The 19,292-nt window shown below is 43.2% G+C and overlaps 1 protein-coding gene across 1 annotated transcript in view; it reads right to left on the minus strand.

The window, feature by feature from the left end:
* Positions 1 to 9,425: 9,425 nt before the first annotated feature.
* LOC121657820 (clathrin interactor 1-like) overlaps positions 9,426 to 19,292 on the minus strand; it is a 47,559-nt gene continuing 37,692 nt past the window's right edge. Inside the window, exons 9-12 of the mRNA XM_042013951.1 lie at positions 15,649 to 15,726; positions 12,725 to 13,020; positions 11,816 to 12,020; positions 9,426 to 11,121 (exon numbers count right to left, since the gene is read on the minus strand). Of these exons, the coding sequence (XP_041869885.1) occupies positions 10,781 to 11,121; positions 11,816 to 12,020; positions 12,725 to 13,020; positions 15,649 to 15,726 (920 nt within the window). The 3' untranslated portion in view covers positions 9,426 to 10,780. The remainder of the gene's footprint in view (positions 11,122 to 11,815; positions 12,021 to 12,724; positions 13,021 to 15,648; positions 15,727 to 19,292) is intronic.

Below are 19,292 nucleotides of genomic sequence, written 5' to 3' on the forward strand. Positions count from 1 at the left end.
AACCTGTGACCCATCCCCACTCTGTCAACCAGACCAGAGCACTGAGCGCCAGTCATTTCTTGACCTCCAGGACAGTGACTCCACCACCTCCCGGCCAGGGCTGGCAACAGCGGGTGATGGCAGGAACTGGCCAAAACTTGGCTTAGGTGCATCTCTGCAAGTTGAGTTCTGGGTTTGCACCAGAGCCTGCAAAGGGAACTCAGGGATGGGCAAAACATCACTGGAGTTGTCACAGGGAATGTGCAGACACAAATCTGAAGACTTTGCAGAGAGGCAGCACTTGGTGGAGGAAAGCACAGGCAGGCCAGGCAGAGCCTGCCAGGTAACTCCTGTGCTTTGGGGTGTAGGAGCAGAGGAGTCCTGTAGCTGTCCACCGTGGATGAGGACATGGCTGGAGGAAATGCTGGCTGTGGGAGGAGTGCAGGAGTTGGTGCTGGGTCTGCCAGAATGCATCGGGAAACAGCAACTGCTGGCAGTGCTGCCCAGGCTGTAGAACAGCACTCTGTGAGTATCCTTACCTTGTCACGTATTTACAGGCAGAAACACAAATCATTTATATGTAATGATGCAGTGAAGTAAATCCTATAAAATACTGTTGTTTGAGAATATGGGTGCTGTGACAGAGTTATGTGTAAGTGCACTTGAACAAGCTGGAAGAAGGAAACCACCCCCTGCTGTCCTGCCCTTCGGGGGACAAGGCTCAAGCTTGGGACGTTTTTTCCATCAGAGCGTGGTCAATGGAACAATTGTACAACGTGCTGATCAGGAAAAGGATGTGGGAGCTTAAGTGGAAAACCTGATGCTATCGTGCTAATGGCACAGAGCAGCAGGAAGGATGGCAAACAGGATACTCACCACGCTCAGAGGAAAGAGCTCGGAGCGATGCTGGGGCTGCAGGGTTGGAGTCAGCCAGGGTCTGTTCTGTGAGCTGGGACAGGCTGGACCAGAAAGCAGAACATTCCTGATCTTACACTTCTCTGCTGGGAACAAGGGCTCCTTGCTGATTCTTTTGGGGAAAAGTTAGCAATTGTTAGGAAACATCCCAAAGTTGATGGAAAAACTAACTGGAGATAAAGCCTTTCTTGGAGGCTTGGAAATGAGAGCAGTGGGAAGCTGAAAAAAGGGGTGGGGGTATACTCTTGGCAGGACCTCCTTGTATCCAGAGCATAAATCCGAGAGCAAGAAAACGGCTTTTAGTTTTCTTCCTTTGGAGGAGTGTCTCACAGGGAAGGGATCCCATATGGAATAGGGAGCAGTTAGTGTATGTGGGATGGATACTGACCATGCAGCAGGAAACGGTGTGCGGGTGAGGAGCACTGGTTGTGTTTGCTTCTGAAATTGCCTGTGTTTGTAGTGTTTTGTAAACCCAGGTGTTTAAAAAGCAAATATCTCAGCTGGGCAGAATATGCTGGTCCAAAGGCAGGTGTGTCACCCTAGGTCGGCTCCTGGTCCCCTTCCCACATTGTGAAGGCTGGCAGGTGACGTGGCAACACTGAAGTGAAACTGGGTGGTGGAGTCAAGGTGAACTGAAACAGATTGTTGATGTAACTTGTCCTAAAATCAGCCCAGAGGTGTGACTTGGAATCAACTCCAGACCCCTCCAGTTCACCTTTGGAGCAGGATATTCCAAAGTGTGTTCTTTGGTGTGTTGCTGGTACTGCAGTAACATTTGTGTGCGTGTGTAGGCTCATTTACAAATGCTTTGCATCTGGGTTTGCCCACCCTCCTCATGTGCTGACAGTTTTATACTGATAAGACAGTGGCTATTAATTAGTTTATTTTAAAAGCAGCCATGTGCTTGTCATTCCTCGTTGGGTCAAAACGCTCTGAAGTCACCCATTCCTGATCTCGGTGTTTTAATTAAAAACACAGACCCTTAAAAGAGGGTGGTTCTGTCTCCAGCTATTGCAGTCATGGCAAGCCTTAGTGCAGCAGAGTGTGAATCACTCGCGAGAGCATCCTCCACCCTGGCCTCACATCTATTACCAACTGTAAATGAACGAACAAAGAGCTGGTGTTTGTCACAATATCCAGTGTAAGGGCTTTCCAAAACTGCTGTAGGCTGACTTGGAGAGATTACAAAAGGCTGCAGCCCCTGACCCCAATAAAGGCTCCAAAGGAAACTCCTGAAAAGTTTTTGCTGCCGAAAAAGGAAATTCTTCTGGTAATGTAGCACTTTAATAGCTAAAACTACACCAAAGCTTCAGCTAACTGGGTGAAACAACGTCTTTGTGTCGCATATAAATGCTGTTCTGTAATGTCTTTTTTTGTTCCATTTAAAATAAAGGACTTGAAGCTTACGAGATGAAGGTACCAGCTTAGGCAGCCACCTGCAGAGACCTGTCTGGGCAGAGTGTGAGGGCAGGGGCAGGGAGCAAGAGCCACACAGGCATCAGTCCCTGTGATGGGCTGGGATGCTGAAATCCCAGCTCCTAAAGAGAGGGAGGACAAGAGCATGTAATGACAGGACAAGGGGAGAATGGCTCCACGCTGAAAGTGAGTAAGTTGAGAGATATTAGAGGTAAATTCTTGGCTGTGAGGGTGTTGAAGTCTTGGCACAGGTTGTCCAGAGAAGTTGTGGGTGCCCCATCCCTGGAAGTGTTCAAGGCCAGACTGGATGGGACTGTGAGCAACCTGGTCTAGTGGAAAGTGGATTGGTTGGCAGAAGGGTTGGAATTAGATGATATTTAATGTCCCTTCCAACCCAAACCATTCCATGATCCTGTGATTCTATGAAGACCCTGTCTCAAAAAAACCAGTGGGAAAATCAGCAACTGCTCAGGCACCCACGTTTTCTGTGAGTCTGGCCCTGGAACAGGAGCAAAGAAACCTGTCCAAGGGCCCCGGGGGAGCTCGGGGAGGAGGTGACAATGCGCTCCAATCCACAGGACTGCTCCAGGGAAGAGGCTGCGGAGCTGACACAGTGGCTGTGCTGGAGCTCCGGCCGTTTCCCTCTCTAGCTCTGGGTGCTCTGGCTGGAGCTGCCGGTGCCCCTGTGGGTTGTGCTCCGTTGCACACCAGGTCATTCCCTTTGCCCCCAGCATTGTTTGCCTCTTGTCAGGCTGCGAGTGCTGTAGGCAGAGACAGACCCGCTCTCTGCCTGTGCGCTGGACCGTGCTCCGCTGGTCGTCATTCCCGAGACCGGGAACTGCTGCTGCAGAGATGTGGGATGCTGGTGAGAGGGGAGACTGGGGCAACGCATCCAGCTGGTGCAGTTTGTGTCTAATTAAGTTGGAAACTGTCATCCTGTCTCTCCTCCTGCCTGCAGACAGCCCGAGGCCTCGACCAGGGGCCATGGGCAGCTGACCCTCATCGCCTTGGCTGCCCCGTGGTGCGGGGCAGGAAGCTCCCAACATTTTTCCAACTCTTTTTTGTTTGCAGATATTTGAGGTTTCCCATGAGCTGCAAGCCCCAGCACAGGGAATGGAAGGTGATGAGCACCTGGTGTGGTTCTTCCACATCCCAAAGGCAATGTCCATGGGACAAAGCTCAGGTGCAACTGCTGGCAGTCAGCAACTCCCTTTGTCTGCCCAGTGCCAATATGGACCGGGAGTCCAGGGGAAGGAAAGTGGCACTGTGACAGTTGCGTGTATATGAGAGAAAGATGCAAAATGGCCCAGCACCAGGTAGGGAAATATATGCACAAAAAAACCACTTGGAGGCCAGTTCAGGAAGCCCAAGGTTGGAGCAGACACTTCCTCATCTCCTTTACACACCTTAGGGGGACTTGGGAGGATGTGCTCTCCTGTCCCGAAGATGGAAGAACAAAGGGCAAACAGAGGCAGGTAGAGAGACAACTGAAAGAACCAAATTTCCTGACTTTTAAGAATTTAACCCTTAGTGTTCTTCAATACTGGATTTTGTTTGCAAATCAAAAATGGGGAAAGATTTTGGTAACCTTATAGTATCACCAACAGTTTGTTAAAAGACTAATTGCCAAGTAGCTTATGCATGTGGGACCATTAGTAATTCTGTAGCTATGCAAATTAAAACAGTGATGTATGATTTATAGCTTTAATAATGTTCTGAAGGCTCTTAAATTTTAATCACTTGCAACATCCTTTTTAATATTCAATTACTTTATTAACTAATTAGGTCACTTGCTGAAAAAGCACATAAGGCTGGTGCTATTTTAGTATCAGCTGAACATCACAAAATACCTTTGAAATGGTGTAAATGGTTTATTTATTTTAAATAGATCATTAAGATGCTGTAATTAATAAATCAATTACAGAAAAAAAAGACAAGAAATTGATAGATGCCAAATCACAATAGTAGTGGCTTCTCTGCTTACTTTATAAATGTTCACAGAGATGCTGAACTTGGTGAACATGGCCATTGAAGCACCTTCCTGGATAATTCGTATTCAGCTGAAGGGATAAGGTTCAAGATACGCTCAGTTCATTATAGATGCTTTTTGTATGGATTTAGCTTTCTGATTGATAAAAGCTCCACAAATGACCTTGAAAAGGGAAAGTACTTAAAAGGACAGCCCTCCTTTGCCTCGTGCTCTTTTGTCTGCCTCAGAAAAGATAAAACTCTGGCATCTGAGAGTGCTGCTGATGCTGGGCTGGAAGGGAGAGCTCCAGGGAGGGCAGGTGGGCGGCTCTCACTGACCAACCTGCTCCCCTCACCGTGGGCAGCACTTGCTGCTGCCCAGGGGCTGTGGCAGGGCAGCAGCAAAGCAAGGAGACAAAATTCCAGCCCTGCAGAAGCCAGGAAGATGCTCAGCTGTAGCACAGAGGTTTACACCTCCCCTTTACACCAAGCCTTGAAGTAAAACTTCAAGTCTCAGAAGTTAAATTTGTCACCAGTGTGGCTGCAACTCTGAAAGAGACTTTGAATAATCTTCTGTCTTAAAACTAAGGGCAAGACAACCACTATTCTAGAAATTAAGTCGATCTTATTAGCAGATTTTGGTTTAAATTATATTGATGTGATGATACAAAGTGGAAGTTTTCTTGCTTGAGAAGCTGTTAGAGAAGATCTGCAGTAATTGCAGAGAACTCATCTTCCCATTTTAACTTCTCTTGCTTCCATTCTCTTGTAATGACAAACTGTAAATCCAGGGGCAAAAAGCTTAATGTTACAATTTCTGCTAAATGCAAGACAGCCCTTTACAACTGAGCTGCAAAAAAAACTACTCAAAATCTCAGTTTGTAGAGTTTCCTGGGAACTGAAGCATACGTGGTGTAAGTCTGGCTCTAAAGCAGAGTCGGGGTGAGGTACCAGACTGTTGCTCCAGGTGCCCAAAACCAAAAATAAAAGCTGCCCCCGCCCACATCCCACGGGCTCCTGCAGCCCACCTCCACTGCAGCTGACAGTGCCCTGTTCCAGTACAGGGGCTTGAGCTGAAATAATGGATTTTCTCTTAGGAAAATACCACCTAGGTGACATTCCTCACTGCTGCGAGAGGCCACTGTGTGGGGCAACCATCCCGTGAAAGGAAGGGCACACTGGACTATCCCAGGCTGTGCAGAAGGGATAGGGAACCCTAAAATAAATCCATTTCACATTTTACGGGAGCTGCCACAGGAAACAGCTGCACAACAACTCTAAGGTACCAAACACTTGGGACAACATATGATGCTTCCCACCTTGGAACAAGCACAGATACAACTCTTAAGGGGTCAGAGATATCTGTAGTCACATGAGGTCACTGTCACTGTTTTAGGGGGATTTATTTCACCCTACAACAATCCTGTTGTACAACACGGCTCAGGGGCTGTTCTGAGCCTCCTTACGAAGCCTGAGGTCTCAGTCAAATAGGTGCATTTTTATCACATTCCTGTAACTTCTCCCCAGTCGTTTATTCACTTGAGCAATTCTCATGTCGCTCAAATCGTTTGTGTGGGAAACCCCACATCCTCCTCTGTCAGACCCAAAAAGACACAACTGCTGGAGTGGCAAATAAAAAGTCACCAGTGCCTCAAACCCAACTGGTAGCCGGAGGAACGAGGGGACGAAAGGCAGCAGCAGCAGCCGCCCGCAGAGCTCGGCGGGCGCAGCTCCGTCCCTGCAGCAGCGCTGGAGCCGCCGCTCCGCCTTTTCTGCCGCGGAGCCGCCGGCAGCGAAGAGCCGCCGTTAACCTCCGCGGCTGGATTCAATGTGACAGTGACACTTCACAGCACATTGCATCCAATCTCATTTGAAGCTGACAAAGATTGTTTCTGTTTTATATCTATTGGTTTATTAATGGCCTACAGCCTCTTAAGCAGATGCATATTCATTAGATAGCCAGCTGTTAGGAGGTTCCCAGATGTCGAAAGTAGCTCTGTCTTGGTATACATTCTTTTTTTTCCCTTCTCATGAAACAAAGTAATTGTAGCTCGATTAAAGAACCAGTTAATTACTAAGCCAGTACCTTATGGCATGATTTAAAAAAAAAAAAAACCAAACCTGCAAATTTGTGAGGAGCAAAGACATTTTTAAAGAGATGAGCTGAGCCTTCACTGTGCTGTACACACACAGAATTTATGTAGAGATTGGATTACTCCATGTAAAGAACCCCCAGCTGCAGAATCCAGGGAATACACTGAGTTCTTTAAAGGCACCTTTCTTCATTTTCCCCATTCTGGCAGATTTTCTCTTACCTCTTATCATTCCTTAGGTGAATAGTGGATGCAGAAACACATAAAAAATGAAAATGAGACACATCTCAGTTTTTAAAGGTCATTTCACAGAGTAGAAAAATTCCACAGCATTCCAGCTAGATAAAACTGTGACCAGATCATTGAACAAGCTGTACAGACTGACTTACAAATTCCAGGGGCCATCCTTCTCAGTCTCACATTAACCCAAGCTCACCAAGATGTCTTTGCCACTTATTTCCTCAAAGCTCTAAAAGCAGCTCCCAGAAGCAGGGCTACCACCTCCATCCTCCCACCACCACCTCCAGGAAGCCCTCTGCCCATGGAAATGTTTAAAACATTAAAGTCAGCTCCAAGTCCATGTGATCCAGGCAAAAAAAGTTCCTGGGGATTGTGGTTTCTGGCTAATGGGAAGGAACTGCGCGGCCACTTGGTCCTTCACACCCCACAGCAACAGCCCTGCTCTGTCCCAAGGAGCTGCACTTCCATCACCAGGAGAGGAAGAAGAGGTTGAAACCCTGAAAACAATTGAAATCCTGAAACAATTCTAAATTTAAGTCAGTGACATCTTGGAATAAAACCTGGGAGGAAGAAAGAAAATTAAAATCAAAAATGTCCTCAGCATTAAAAGCCTTCATCAGAAGGCAGCGATGGCACTATAAAATGTCATCTGCTATGAGAGTGTTTACAGTCGAGCACAGAGGAACATGGAGGCAATTTTGTAGAGTGACTCCTGGAGCAGAGGCCTCTGAGAATAAAAGTGTCTTTAGATATTTGTTATCCTGTTATAGCTGGTATCACCTTGAGTATACAATGCCTGCCTGCATTATGTAAACACTTCATTGATAAATCCCTTCCCCACCTCCCCTAAGCTGTGTCAGACTGTTCTTAGCTGACAGATAGAGCTGAAACAGATGCTGCTATAAATACCCTTGTTTAGCTGTTTTGAAAATAATTTCTTTAGAACATGGTGGTTGCTCTAGTTATCACTGAACTTGCACCTGTGCTGGAATTTACTACTCCTTTGTACACATCAAGATGCATTTTTTTTAATGATTCAATAAAACCCCCAAACACAGAGCTGGATTCTGCTGCCCTTTTCTTCCCTTCTGAAGTAGAGACAACCTTTACAAAAGATTTCAGTCATTTTAATTGAACTCTTTTAAAGTTTAGAAGCTACAGACTCCAGAGGTGGTAAAAGTTTGACTCTTAGGACCAGACAAGCAGTTAATTTATAGAATCATGTAATTCTCTGAAATTCTATGTTTCTCTATACACACATACAACACCCAGCCAGCCAAACTCTTCTGGAGAGATCACAGGTACAAGCTGGACTTCAAAAATGAAGAAAGGAGTTGTACTAACACAGCAGCATGATTTTGGTTATATTCAAATTCTATAATGCAGTAGCTGATAAAGGGTACATCTGTTCCCATTCACACAGTAGCTCATTAGTATTTTCACCTGGAAATGTAATTTTTAGTTAAAGATACTATTTTGTTCATACCTGAAATATCAGAGATGGAAACATTTTATGGTATTTATCTTAAACAAGTTCAATATTGCTTTAATCGAATACCCATTTTATATTTGGTCTTTAAATAAAGATGCAAACCACATTCTGCTAAGCACTGCTACCTGTGATCCATGTGCTTGAACTGAGGGAGACAATGGGGAAAAAACTTCCAGGCTCTCATCACTGCAGAAAAGATACACAGGGATGCACCTGGCCCACGTTCTGAAGGAATCTTTCCAGGGTTTCTTTTCTGATGTTTATTTTGGTTCAAAGGATTTTGTTCTCATCCACCTGCAGAGGACCTGGCTGGCTGACAAAGCTGCTTCTCACACTCCACACACCCGGCTTCATAAGGAGGCTATTGATCCATGGGATGAACTGGGATCAGTTCAGCACTACAGCTGCTCCCTGAGCCAGGTGTAATTGGCACAACCACAAAGACCCACCCCAAAGTGACCACGTTTTCCACTGGAGTTACTCCAACCCCTGACAAATCTGCTTCCTTAGAACTACTGTCAATTAGAAGCGAAACCAAGGGTTCCTCTGAAGAGATGTGAACAACCTGAACAGGGACATGATCCTTCAGCTCAAAGCTGACTGTTTCACTGGCACAACCCACCTTGAAGGACAGCATGAGACTCATCCCAAAACCTTCCAAGGAGGATTGAGAAGCACTGCAGCCTCCAGCACGACAGCATAACAACACTGACTACAGGTTTAGCTTTCCTCGGCCCCCATCTCCCACTCCTGGAAGGAGCTTCCTTCCCACCACAATTCCGCATACATTGAACCAGTCTGAGGCTTCCCATCTGTTCCAAAGAGAGGGGTTGAAGATGATTATTCCAAATAAGTGTAAAGGTTTCAGAACAGGAACCAGAGCCATCTCTCCTACTCCACTGTTGAAGCCTGCCTTGATTACTTTGATGTAACAACACTTGAAAGCTCCTATTCTTTGAAACTAATTTAAACACATTGAATTGTTGAAAGATTAAAAACCGCAGTCAGCTAATTACACTCACTCTCATCTCTTATTCAGCAAATGAATCACTTTTCATTACCACTTAGCTGAAGTACATGAATTTCTGCCTAATTAGAAATGTTGTAGATGGAGCATTAGCAAGGCTGGAGCGGGTCAGGATATCTTGCGTGCTTCATTTTTAATTCCTAACAGTAGAGCCAGATAGGAAAGGCTTCAGATAAGAAGTCATTAAACAATTTTAAATTATTTATAAAAATTACTTTGCCCAAATTATAATTATTTTTTTTTCCCAAATGCTCTCATAAACGTCAAATGGAATGAAAGGAAAAGCAGCCCAACATTGATTTTAATGAACATTTTAATGTTATGTATAACAGAACATTATGAATACAATGGAAACAAAGTTTTATCAATTTAATAATAAAAAAGAAATCCAACATAAGGAAAGGGAGGCAATAAATTTCATACCTATAGTATAGTGCTTATTCTTAACAATATTCCCAGCTTGTGAATATAACAATGACTTTGTGTTCCAGATTCTAAAATCTTGATTCATGTGAACTTAAATGCAGAATTACAGAAGGAGAAACAAGACCCCCCCAAAACCTTAATTCGTTCTTTTGCTTTCAGTAAATCAGTAAAATCTTTGACTGCTACAGGTCTCCTTTATTAATATATATATTTTTTTTACTCCTCTATTGGATTCCACAGATGCTAATGCCATATTTACACAAAAGAATCACCAAGTGTCGTATAAAAGTCAGGATCCAATGCCATGGGATTAAGTTAGGTTCTAGATTTCCATCACTGAAGTGTGATTCACCTGCTGCTGATGCCCTAAACCAGTGGCTCCTTAGGGACATTGGTGCTGCAAAGGATGCCAAGTGCCACTGGAAAAGAACTCCAAGAAAGTGCGTTTTCTGGAGTTTTCTGAAAGGAAACCTTCCAGCAGTCTTGGATAAAGCTGCTCCCAAGACTTGCACACGATATTGGTTGTAACATTAGAAGCAGTTTAAGACCCCAAAAATCTGTTGATCACCAAATTGCTGAGAGAGGATTTTTACAATAAAAATTTGGGTAATACAGCAGTGTGGCTGGAACATTAGCAAAAGTATATATACATTCCAGGTCCCTTTGAATTAGCCATAGTCACATATGTAAGCCATTTTTGGACAAAAATATATATTCTTATAAAAAACTGATCATAGTACTTGAGTGACTTCACAATTGTGGACTCAGTGGTAGTAAAAGGAATGATCCAATTATGACAAAGCGATCAGGGAGAGGGGGAAAAGAAAGTCAAAGCTCTTCAAGAAAAAAGAAAAGTATAAAATTAGAGTCAAACATTTTTACCCAGTCCCCAATCCAGTCTTCCATCAAGTCTCAAAGTTAAAATTGGTTCTTCTACGTAGGAAAGGTTTTTTGATGGTCTTAATACAAATTATTTTGCAAAATCATCCAACACATTCCTTAGAAGAATCTCTCACCTCTCCAGAATTTGAACACTAGTTATTTCAACACTTAGAAAATAGCATTTGGTTCTTTATGTAGACACTTTAACTGATAAAGAAAAAAAAAGTATTGATCAGTGTTTCCCATCCCTTCCCCAGCTATATTTGTGCAGCTAAAAATCCTTCATTCAGTCTGCCCATTTATTTTATTTTATTTTAATCTCATTTATTTATTTTACAATCTTTATTTGCTAAAATTGGCAAAATTTGCAAAGGCATCTTGCTTGGGTTGTACAGTCCCAGGAGTCAGAGAGGTCATAGCCATATTGGGTACCCCCATTCCTATTGTGCCCATTCCTGTGGCCGGCACTCCCACGTTCATTCCCATCATTCCCTGGTTCATCATGGGCGTGGGTGCCATGGAGGCCATTCCCATCGTACCTGACATCACACCGGGCATTCCCATCCCCAGGGGCCCTCCCATCAACGTGTTTGTCTGGGGTCGCACAGGCATCATGTTGGGCTGAGGGCTGAGGTTCACAGCTGCAAAGTTCTGGGTTATGACATTCATCGGTTGTTGCATATCTGCAGCAAAGACAAAGTGCACAAAAATCACTGAGTGCAACCTGGACACTGAAGGAGCTCATGTATTTTAAGAAAGTTGTGTGTCACTGCTGTGAACATGAATACAATGGCCAGACCTGCAGCTATTTCCTGATTTGGACATCAGCAGGAATTTCTTCATTGAAAGGGTGATCAGGCATTGGAAGGGGCTGCCCAGGGAGGAGTGCCCATCCCTGGAGGTGTCCAAGAAAGGACTGGATGTGGCCCTCAGTGCTCTGGGCCACTTGACAAGGTGGGGATGGGTCACGGGTTGGACTCATTGATCCCTGAGGTATTTTCCAGCCTTAATGATTCTATGATTCCACTGCACTTGTTTCCCTATTTTCTGCGTGAAGACTCAGAAAACTTCTCTACAGAAGTTTTGAATATCATTTTACAACAATAAATATTCCAGAGAAGTTCTAAGGATTAGGATGCCTAAAGTCAAGATACAGCAATGGTGCAAGCTCAACAGTAGAACCTGCACAGACTCAGCCTCCTGACACACCAATCTCCATTTAGAAAACATCACTTGTGTCACAATGTCACAGTAGTTTATGAAACAAGTGTGACTAAAGGTGGGAAAACAGTAGTGGACAGAAGACTGGATCTCAGGGACAGCCTATGGAACACAGACAGGGCTCAGTGTGTGCAAAACAGTGCAATGATCACTTACTTTGTTGCTGCATCATGGTATTAAGCGATGGCTGTTGGGGTTTGGAAGGCTGCATCCCAGGTACTAAATTGTCCAAACTGATATTTACACTGGGATCTGACCAAGTTGAGGGTAGAGTTTTGCTTGCATTTTTCTGGACCATCTCTGTCCTTGCATTATAAAGTGAGTTAGGCTTAGGCATCATTGGGTTCACGCTTTGCAGAGGCTAAAAAAAGAAAAGTTGGTTGGGATTCACTTGAAACAATTTACCAGTAGGAAACAGGACTAAACAACAAGTATTTAGATAAGACAATAAAGTATTTATTTATTTATTTATTATTTATTTATTATAAACAAGTATTTATATAAGACAATAAAAACCCAGGATGCCATGAACTTTAGCTCTTCCAAAGCAGTGCTGCCAGGTGCTGCTCCACAGTTAGATTAAAAGAGTATTTGTAAGCAGAGATCAAGTCCTGTATCAATGTGGAGTGACAGTGACCAGTAGCAGCCAAGCTTTCAACTCAAGCACGCTGATTCTTTCCTCCTAACACCAAGCTGATCCATTCCAGTTTCCAAACCACCCTCCACTGCAGCAGGCACTTCTGTCTTTTGGGGAACAGGCCAGTTGTGACCTTCATCTCTCCTTGAGGCTGGAAATCTGTAACCTTCTGTGGAGAACGGTCTTAAAATATCAACCTCAACTTCTCCAAAAAAGCAGCTACACCTCCTAGAGCAATGAAGCCCACCTCCGAGAAGACTGGCTTATAAAAGGACTTCTCTGTTTAGGAGGCAATTGAAACATTTTTGACAAAATGCTGATCACATCTGAATGAGCAGATCTAATGCACTCCAGGAGAGGAATGGATTCATTTTCAATGCTGTGATTAAGGAGAAGGTCATTAGCAAATTGGACCAATAGCAGCCTACCTGTGACCTGGACATGGGTAAACTGACGCCCACAGAATTGGAACTCATCATGGAGAAATTCATGCTTTGTGAGGAGGTCATGGTTGTCTGAGAGGGTCCCATCAAATCAAAAAGATCCATAGAATTGGAAGCAGCTGGAGGTTGGCCCGGAGCTGGCTGAGAGCCACTGAAGAGCTCTAGAGCTGGCTGCTGTGCTGTGCTGCTGAAGAGCTCTCCAGACGAAGCACTGGCACAAGGAGAAGCTTGGTTGAAGGCACTCCAGTCACCAAAGTCTCCATTTCCACTTGTTGCTGTACCTGAAGAAAAGGCAACAGTGTGGGAGGGAGGAAGGAAGACAGAGAAGAAAGAAGACTTAGAGAAAGGCACTGAGCAAATGCCATAGTCCATGAACTGAAACAAATGTGAGCTGATCTGTGTCCATCCACATTAACATCTGCAGGTAGAACCTCCATCTGGACATCATTCCCTCTCATGAATATTCCAACAATTTTAACAAGGTACGAAAGGAAATATGAAACACCCGTACACAAAGTAGAAGATGTTTGATAATGTGTCACCTGTGGATGCCAGGCAAGCAGGGACAGGCTTGCTTCAGTTGAAGTACAACTGGAAGATAACTTGGGGTAGACTGGAGACCACAGTCAGAACAACACTGAGAACTTGGATAACACTTATCAACTTTTTATCTTGGCATTCTGGCATTCACAGAGAGAGCAGTTGTCAGGAACAAGCCACCGGATAAAGCAAATTCCACCATGATACAGACAACTACATCCAAATTTGGTTGTATACCATTGTAGGTATTTGTATAAAACCATGCTGAGGGGAATAAACCCCAGAATTTTGAAAGCAGGCTGCCAGAGAATGCTTATTTGAGGTCATAAGGAATAAGCACTTCCCATCCCATCAAGTGCTCATGTAAAACACATTAGGTTTTCTAAATTTGATTCCTGAACTAAATGCCTTGATTTAAAGCAGAAGTTCAATCTTGGATCAATCATTTCTCTCAACAGCAGCTCTGCTGAACTCTTGTAGCTCACCACTTAAACACTGTTCCATTTCAATAGATGAGGTTTTTGGAGACAAGTGTTTAAATAAGAACACAGAACTCGGAGCTCTCTCTGTATCTCACTGTGAAGGTAGAGCCAACAGCACGAGCTGTTTGTAGACACCTGCAAGGGCACCTCTTCAGCATCACAGATGTTGTGACACAAACCAGTGAACTGAGAGCTTGTCAAACCTTGGAGTCAAACAGGAGGAGATGTTACCTCCCTTAAAACACGTGTTTCCCTATTAACAGGGAAAGTGCTGCTTCACAGCACTGATGGGGGAAGAAAAGCTTAAAAACATTTGCAGAAAATGCAGAATATAAAGCAATACCATTTAAACAGCTCACAGGCTACACAGTGAATCACATTCAGAGCTTGGGCCACTGGCCAGCTCAGCTTTTTGATTCTCTCACTGATTCACTTTTGGTACTTCAGCTATGTTACAAACAACAGCACTGCCATATGAAATGAACTTTGAGGGCTGGTGAACATTTAAATCATCTCTTGGATTTCTTTAGCTGCGTAAACAAAGACTCAAATATGTAGAGCTGGGATAGATGAATCCAGTGCCAGTTTCTATTTCCTGCCCTATCCAATGGCTGCTTCCATAATATATTCCACCCACTCATGGCTAACTGCAGCAGTCTTTTACACTTCGTGTAAATATTTATCAACATACACCTTCAACCTTTAGTCATGTCTCTTTACCAACACATTACAATTTAAAATATAGTGGAACAGTAAATTTGTTCACAAAATCCAAGTATTGCCAACAACTTCAGTGCATGAAGTGGGCTAATATTCATTAGCTTAGGGCCTCACTAGAACATTTGCTTTGATCTTACTCACAAAGAGGCACTATATTAGAATGTTTCAATTAGTATTACGTATTAAAAATTAAAACCTACTTTAAATATTCTTGATAGATAAGTAAATGCTGAGTGTGCTCCTTCTATGTTCAAACCTGTGCACTGAGGACCAATAATGGAAGTGGGGGTAAAAGGGAGAAGGTTTTGCCCCTTCAGTAGGACTTCAAAGATGATTAATCAAGAAGGAAAAGATTTCTAGAGGGGCTTACACTGTTCAGGAATGATTAATCATTTCACAGAACTCCTTGTCCCTTGCATAATGGTGATTGGAATAGATTAATCACGTTAATGCAGATAAAGGATTGTATCAATTTAGACTGTATTAACACAGGAGTTATTTGCATAGTAGGCGGCTTTGTGTTTGCAAAACAACTTGGGTTTGACTGCGAAAGCCTGTAAGAAACTAGAGCAGTTCTTTCCTACCCAGTAAACTGAAGGTGTATTAACTAACCCAGGTCCAGTAGAGCCTTCCCAACACAGCAAAATAAGGGAAGAGATGCAAACGTGCTGACTAAAAGCTGGCTCCTAGGTAGATTGGCTGCTCAGCCTCTTTGCTGTTTTCTCATTTTGTACTTGATCTTGCACCCTGGCTGAGAAGCCCCAGTCACAAACAACACTTCTGCTCAAATTAACCTCACAAAGGACAGCCAGCCAGCTCTCCCCACTCCAGGGCTGTCTGCAGCCCTTGCAGGATCCCACAAACATTCCACCAAAGGAAAATGGATCACTTTAGGTGGTTTCCAAGCATATTTTATTCTTTTCCAATCCAATTTTAAGGGAAACCTTTTCAGATGGTGGCCATCTCATGATAAGCTTGTCTGTCTGCAGGTAAAATGTCTGCACATGCACTGAGCCAGGCTGCATCTTCCTTCCTCCCAGAGCACTTGTGGTCCAGTTACACACACAGTTTACCCTGGAAAGGGAAGGGACTTTAAATAATGCCACACGGCATCTCTTGCCCTCCTTCCACCCTGAAACAGCACTGCAATCCCTAAATCAGTCCTACCTTGCGACGATGGGAAACTTGCTGAAGCAGCAGGTGAACTAAAATCAGCAAATCCTCCAAATGGGTCACTTGATCCACCTAGAAACAGAGGGAAGCCAAAAGCTGTTACAGGATTGTGCAAACTTTGCAACCACTGCATGTGGGATTTATGAAGAAAAGCTTTCTGTACTTGACACGATGGATTTATTGATTCTGCTCCCTAAGTTGGCTCTGTTTTCCTGTTCACCCCCACACTATGTTTATACAAGCCTGAGCAACAATAAACTGGATTATTTCCAACTGCCTTGCACATCTTGCAGTTTTGTTTTCCTACGGAGGAACTAGAACATGCAAGTTTTTGTCACCTCTAAAAATAAATTCAGAGATATTAAGAAGATTAACAAGTTTTTAACTAGGGAGTGATGCTACCAGTTTAGCACCTTATAAAATTAAAAATTTGGAAGCATAATATGAAAAAGGCCAAACATTCTTATTGTATAAAAGTTAATTTATTATGCTTCCTATGAAAAATTACATGTCACTTTATATTTAGTTTTTGTGTTACTTAAAGCATGAATGATTCTGCAATGATCTTGAATTGGGATTTCAAGGACAGAGCTTGCATTTGTGTTCATTTTTTTATAAGTTTGCTTCCTTTCTACAGCAAGAACATTAAGTTTTCCAACTAGACATTCATATACAGCACATAAATTATTAACTTCTGAATACAGCATAGTAACAATTTTTCACTAAAAAGATACAGCAAAGGTATAAAAGCAGCAGATTTAAGAACCATATTGTACAGCTGATTTTTGAAATACTCAGAAAAGTTACAAAAATCACCTAGTTATGGTTGGTACTGCTTTTAAGCAGGAATTCCACTGACCTGAGGAAGCCAAGAAGTTGCCCTTATTTGTTTGTCCTCAAAGATTTCACCTCCAAGCAGTCCCACCCTCAGAAGAAGCTGCAGCAGTTCAATTATTTTGCTTTTAGTGTTATGCGTACATTATATAGGTTACATCACAGCTGCTTAGCCTGCAGTGCTTAGGAGGCAGCCAGGTGGGACTGGAACATCTGTGCTGCACTCAAACACCACCAGGGACAGCTTCCAACATCTGGTGCCATTTCGGAATTGTCTTATCGCTGCAAGACATTCTGCTCCATCTGCTACTCTCAACTGGGTTAATTAAACCAGAACCATCTCCTTTTTAATAAATGGCCAGCAGTAATAAAAGGAACCACTCACTTCCTAATACATGTGTACTTGTATTTCTTTTTAATGTTATTTTACTGTAGACATTGCCAGGAAGGCAAATGTCTTCTTGCTGAGCATGTAGTGCAGGATATAAAACATGAGCAAAGAATGCAAGGATGGTCCCTGAATTTCAGACATAGCACTACTGAAACCCTTTTAACACCTTTTCAAGAGGGAGAGGACTTCATAGCAAGTTAAGACACCCGAGAATAAAAAAGGGACGAGGAAATATCAAACTAAAAATCTGATCCTGTTTACTCTGTGTACTGCAATGAACATTTTCAAGTATTTTTTTCCCCACAGATGTGCTTCTAGAGTTCAGAACAGGTTAATGGTTTGAGAGTTTATATGCTGAATGAGCAACACAGATGACACACTCCTGACCACACACTCAAAGGAAAAAATAAAAATCAATGCTCCCTTGCTACACCCATTATCCTTGGGCTGCCTGACAGTGCCTAGGGATTAATTTAATTTTAAAAACAGAACTAGGTTCATACCCAAAATAACCCCGTAACATTTTCAGTCAAGTTAACTTTTCCTCCCCCTCTCTTGCCTGTTTTCAAGTGAAACTGAGTTTCAGAGAGAGGTGACAGAGATTAAGCTGGATGCAGTAACTCTCTAAAGAAAGGTTAAGGAACCTCAGCTCCAGCAACACCAAAAAATACTCCCACAGCAGGTCTAACCAGGGATTTTACATCTTCCCCTTTATGGCAACCAAGCACCCCCTCACATACAAACTGTGTTGCTCCAGTAAAGAGTAACACTGAGCCCAATCAACCCTTTCACATCTCTGCACCTGAAAATACACAGATAAGCAAACCCCGAGGTCCCTGAATTCACATCACTTCCCTGCCAGTTCCTTCACAGGACACATCAAAGGCTGGATTTGACCCTTTCCCTCTGCCTTGCCTGACACTGGGAATGTTCCCACACCCTGTGCTGCAAGGAGCAGTGGTCATAACAAGTGACCTGCACGTGAAGGACAGAGCTAATCTTCTCAACATGAGCAAGCCTCAAAGATTCCCATGCGAGATCTGTCACTACAAATGAACCCTTTCCATCTGCCTGCTCAGGTCAGCAAAGGTTATTTAGCAGGACCAGCTGGTAATGTGCCTCTTCTCAGCACCATTTCTAAATGCTGCTTTGGAAAAAGGAGAAGAAAAGATTAAAAAAAGAAAAGAAAAAAGGCTGACTACAGCAAAGAGCCAAACTGATGAAAGATTTAAGTACACTGTAATACAGCAGCTGCCATAGTTCTGTCTGAAATATGGGCAGGTTCACTTTGAAGTGGAAACAATCTATTCTCAATGAGATCTTATTCTTATAAAAATAAAAACATACGCATTGTATATAAATAAAAAATACTCCAATCTCTTCTGCCATAAGAATTAGATGGAAAAAAAAAAAAAAATCAGTATTGACTTGGGATAGTGGTTCTGATCCAGGATCTTAAACTTTCATGGAACTGTAGTAACTCCAATATACAATGAACAGCTCTGTTATGTGAAGTTAATAAAGTAAGAAATTGAACGAAATTAAGTTGTTCCTTAAATTTATGCATATTTGTGCATAAAAACAGACACATGAAATGACTCATATTTCTCAATCTCTAGGAATTAACACATTTCATAACAGACATGAAAGACTGTCTACTTTCCCAAAAATAAAAGTGAGCAAAGTTTTAAAGATCCACTCAAAATAATAAAGAAAATACTAAGACAGATGTCTGATACTAAATTACCACAACAGTCTCCCTCCCCTGCAGTAGAGTTCTGATATATTTTATAGTGTATTAAACACAGAAGCAGGGCAGTGATGAAAGGAAGGCGTCACACAGAGGGGTCACAGTACTGGTTTTGCTCACACATGACAATCAAATCCCTGGTGTGACCCTACAACACCCCCAGGAGTGGTGTAACTCCAGTTATAACGGGGTGAGTAAGGACAGTCCTTACAGACACCTGCCTGCAGTGGCCTCCAGCCACTCAGAACTGCCATTTCTTGGTGCAGCCTCTGTCATTTTGCCTTGTCTTTAAAGCAAGGGCCCAGCAGACCCTCGGCTCAGTGAGGCACACACCCTGCTCTGCAGTGCCAGCAGGATCCTGTCCAGCATGGGACATTCCTCATTTGCAATGGGAAGGTCTCTGAAAGGTTTCTCTCCGTGAAATGCTGTTTTATTTGCTACTCAAAGTGGTCTCAGATTACAGCTCACTCCCTCCCAACTGTGCCATCAGACCACAAGTGCACAGAAGTTCTTTTTCTATTCCATGCCACCACAAACCCATTGATACCAGGGACCTGTAAGCACAAAAACAAATCTAAATTTCAAGTCTTATGTTTTGAAAAGCAAAGCACCAATCCTCAGAACTCCTCTACCAAGCCCATAACAATGCACTGAAATTTAACA

The sequence above is a fragment of the Corvus kubaryi genome, unplaced genomic scaffold, assembly GCF_017639235.1.
Source record: "Corvus kubaryi isolate FWS band 111438036 unplaced genomic scaffold, C.kubaryi_AGA036_p1.0 split1-37374, whole genome shotgun sequence".
Classification (NCBI taxonomy): Eukaryota; Metazoa; Chordata; class Aves; order Passeriformes; family Corvidae; genus Corvus; species Corvus kubaryi.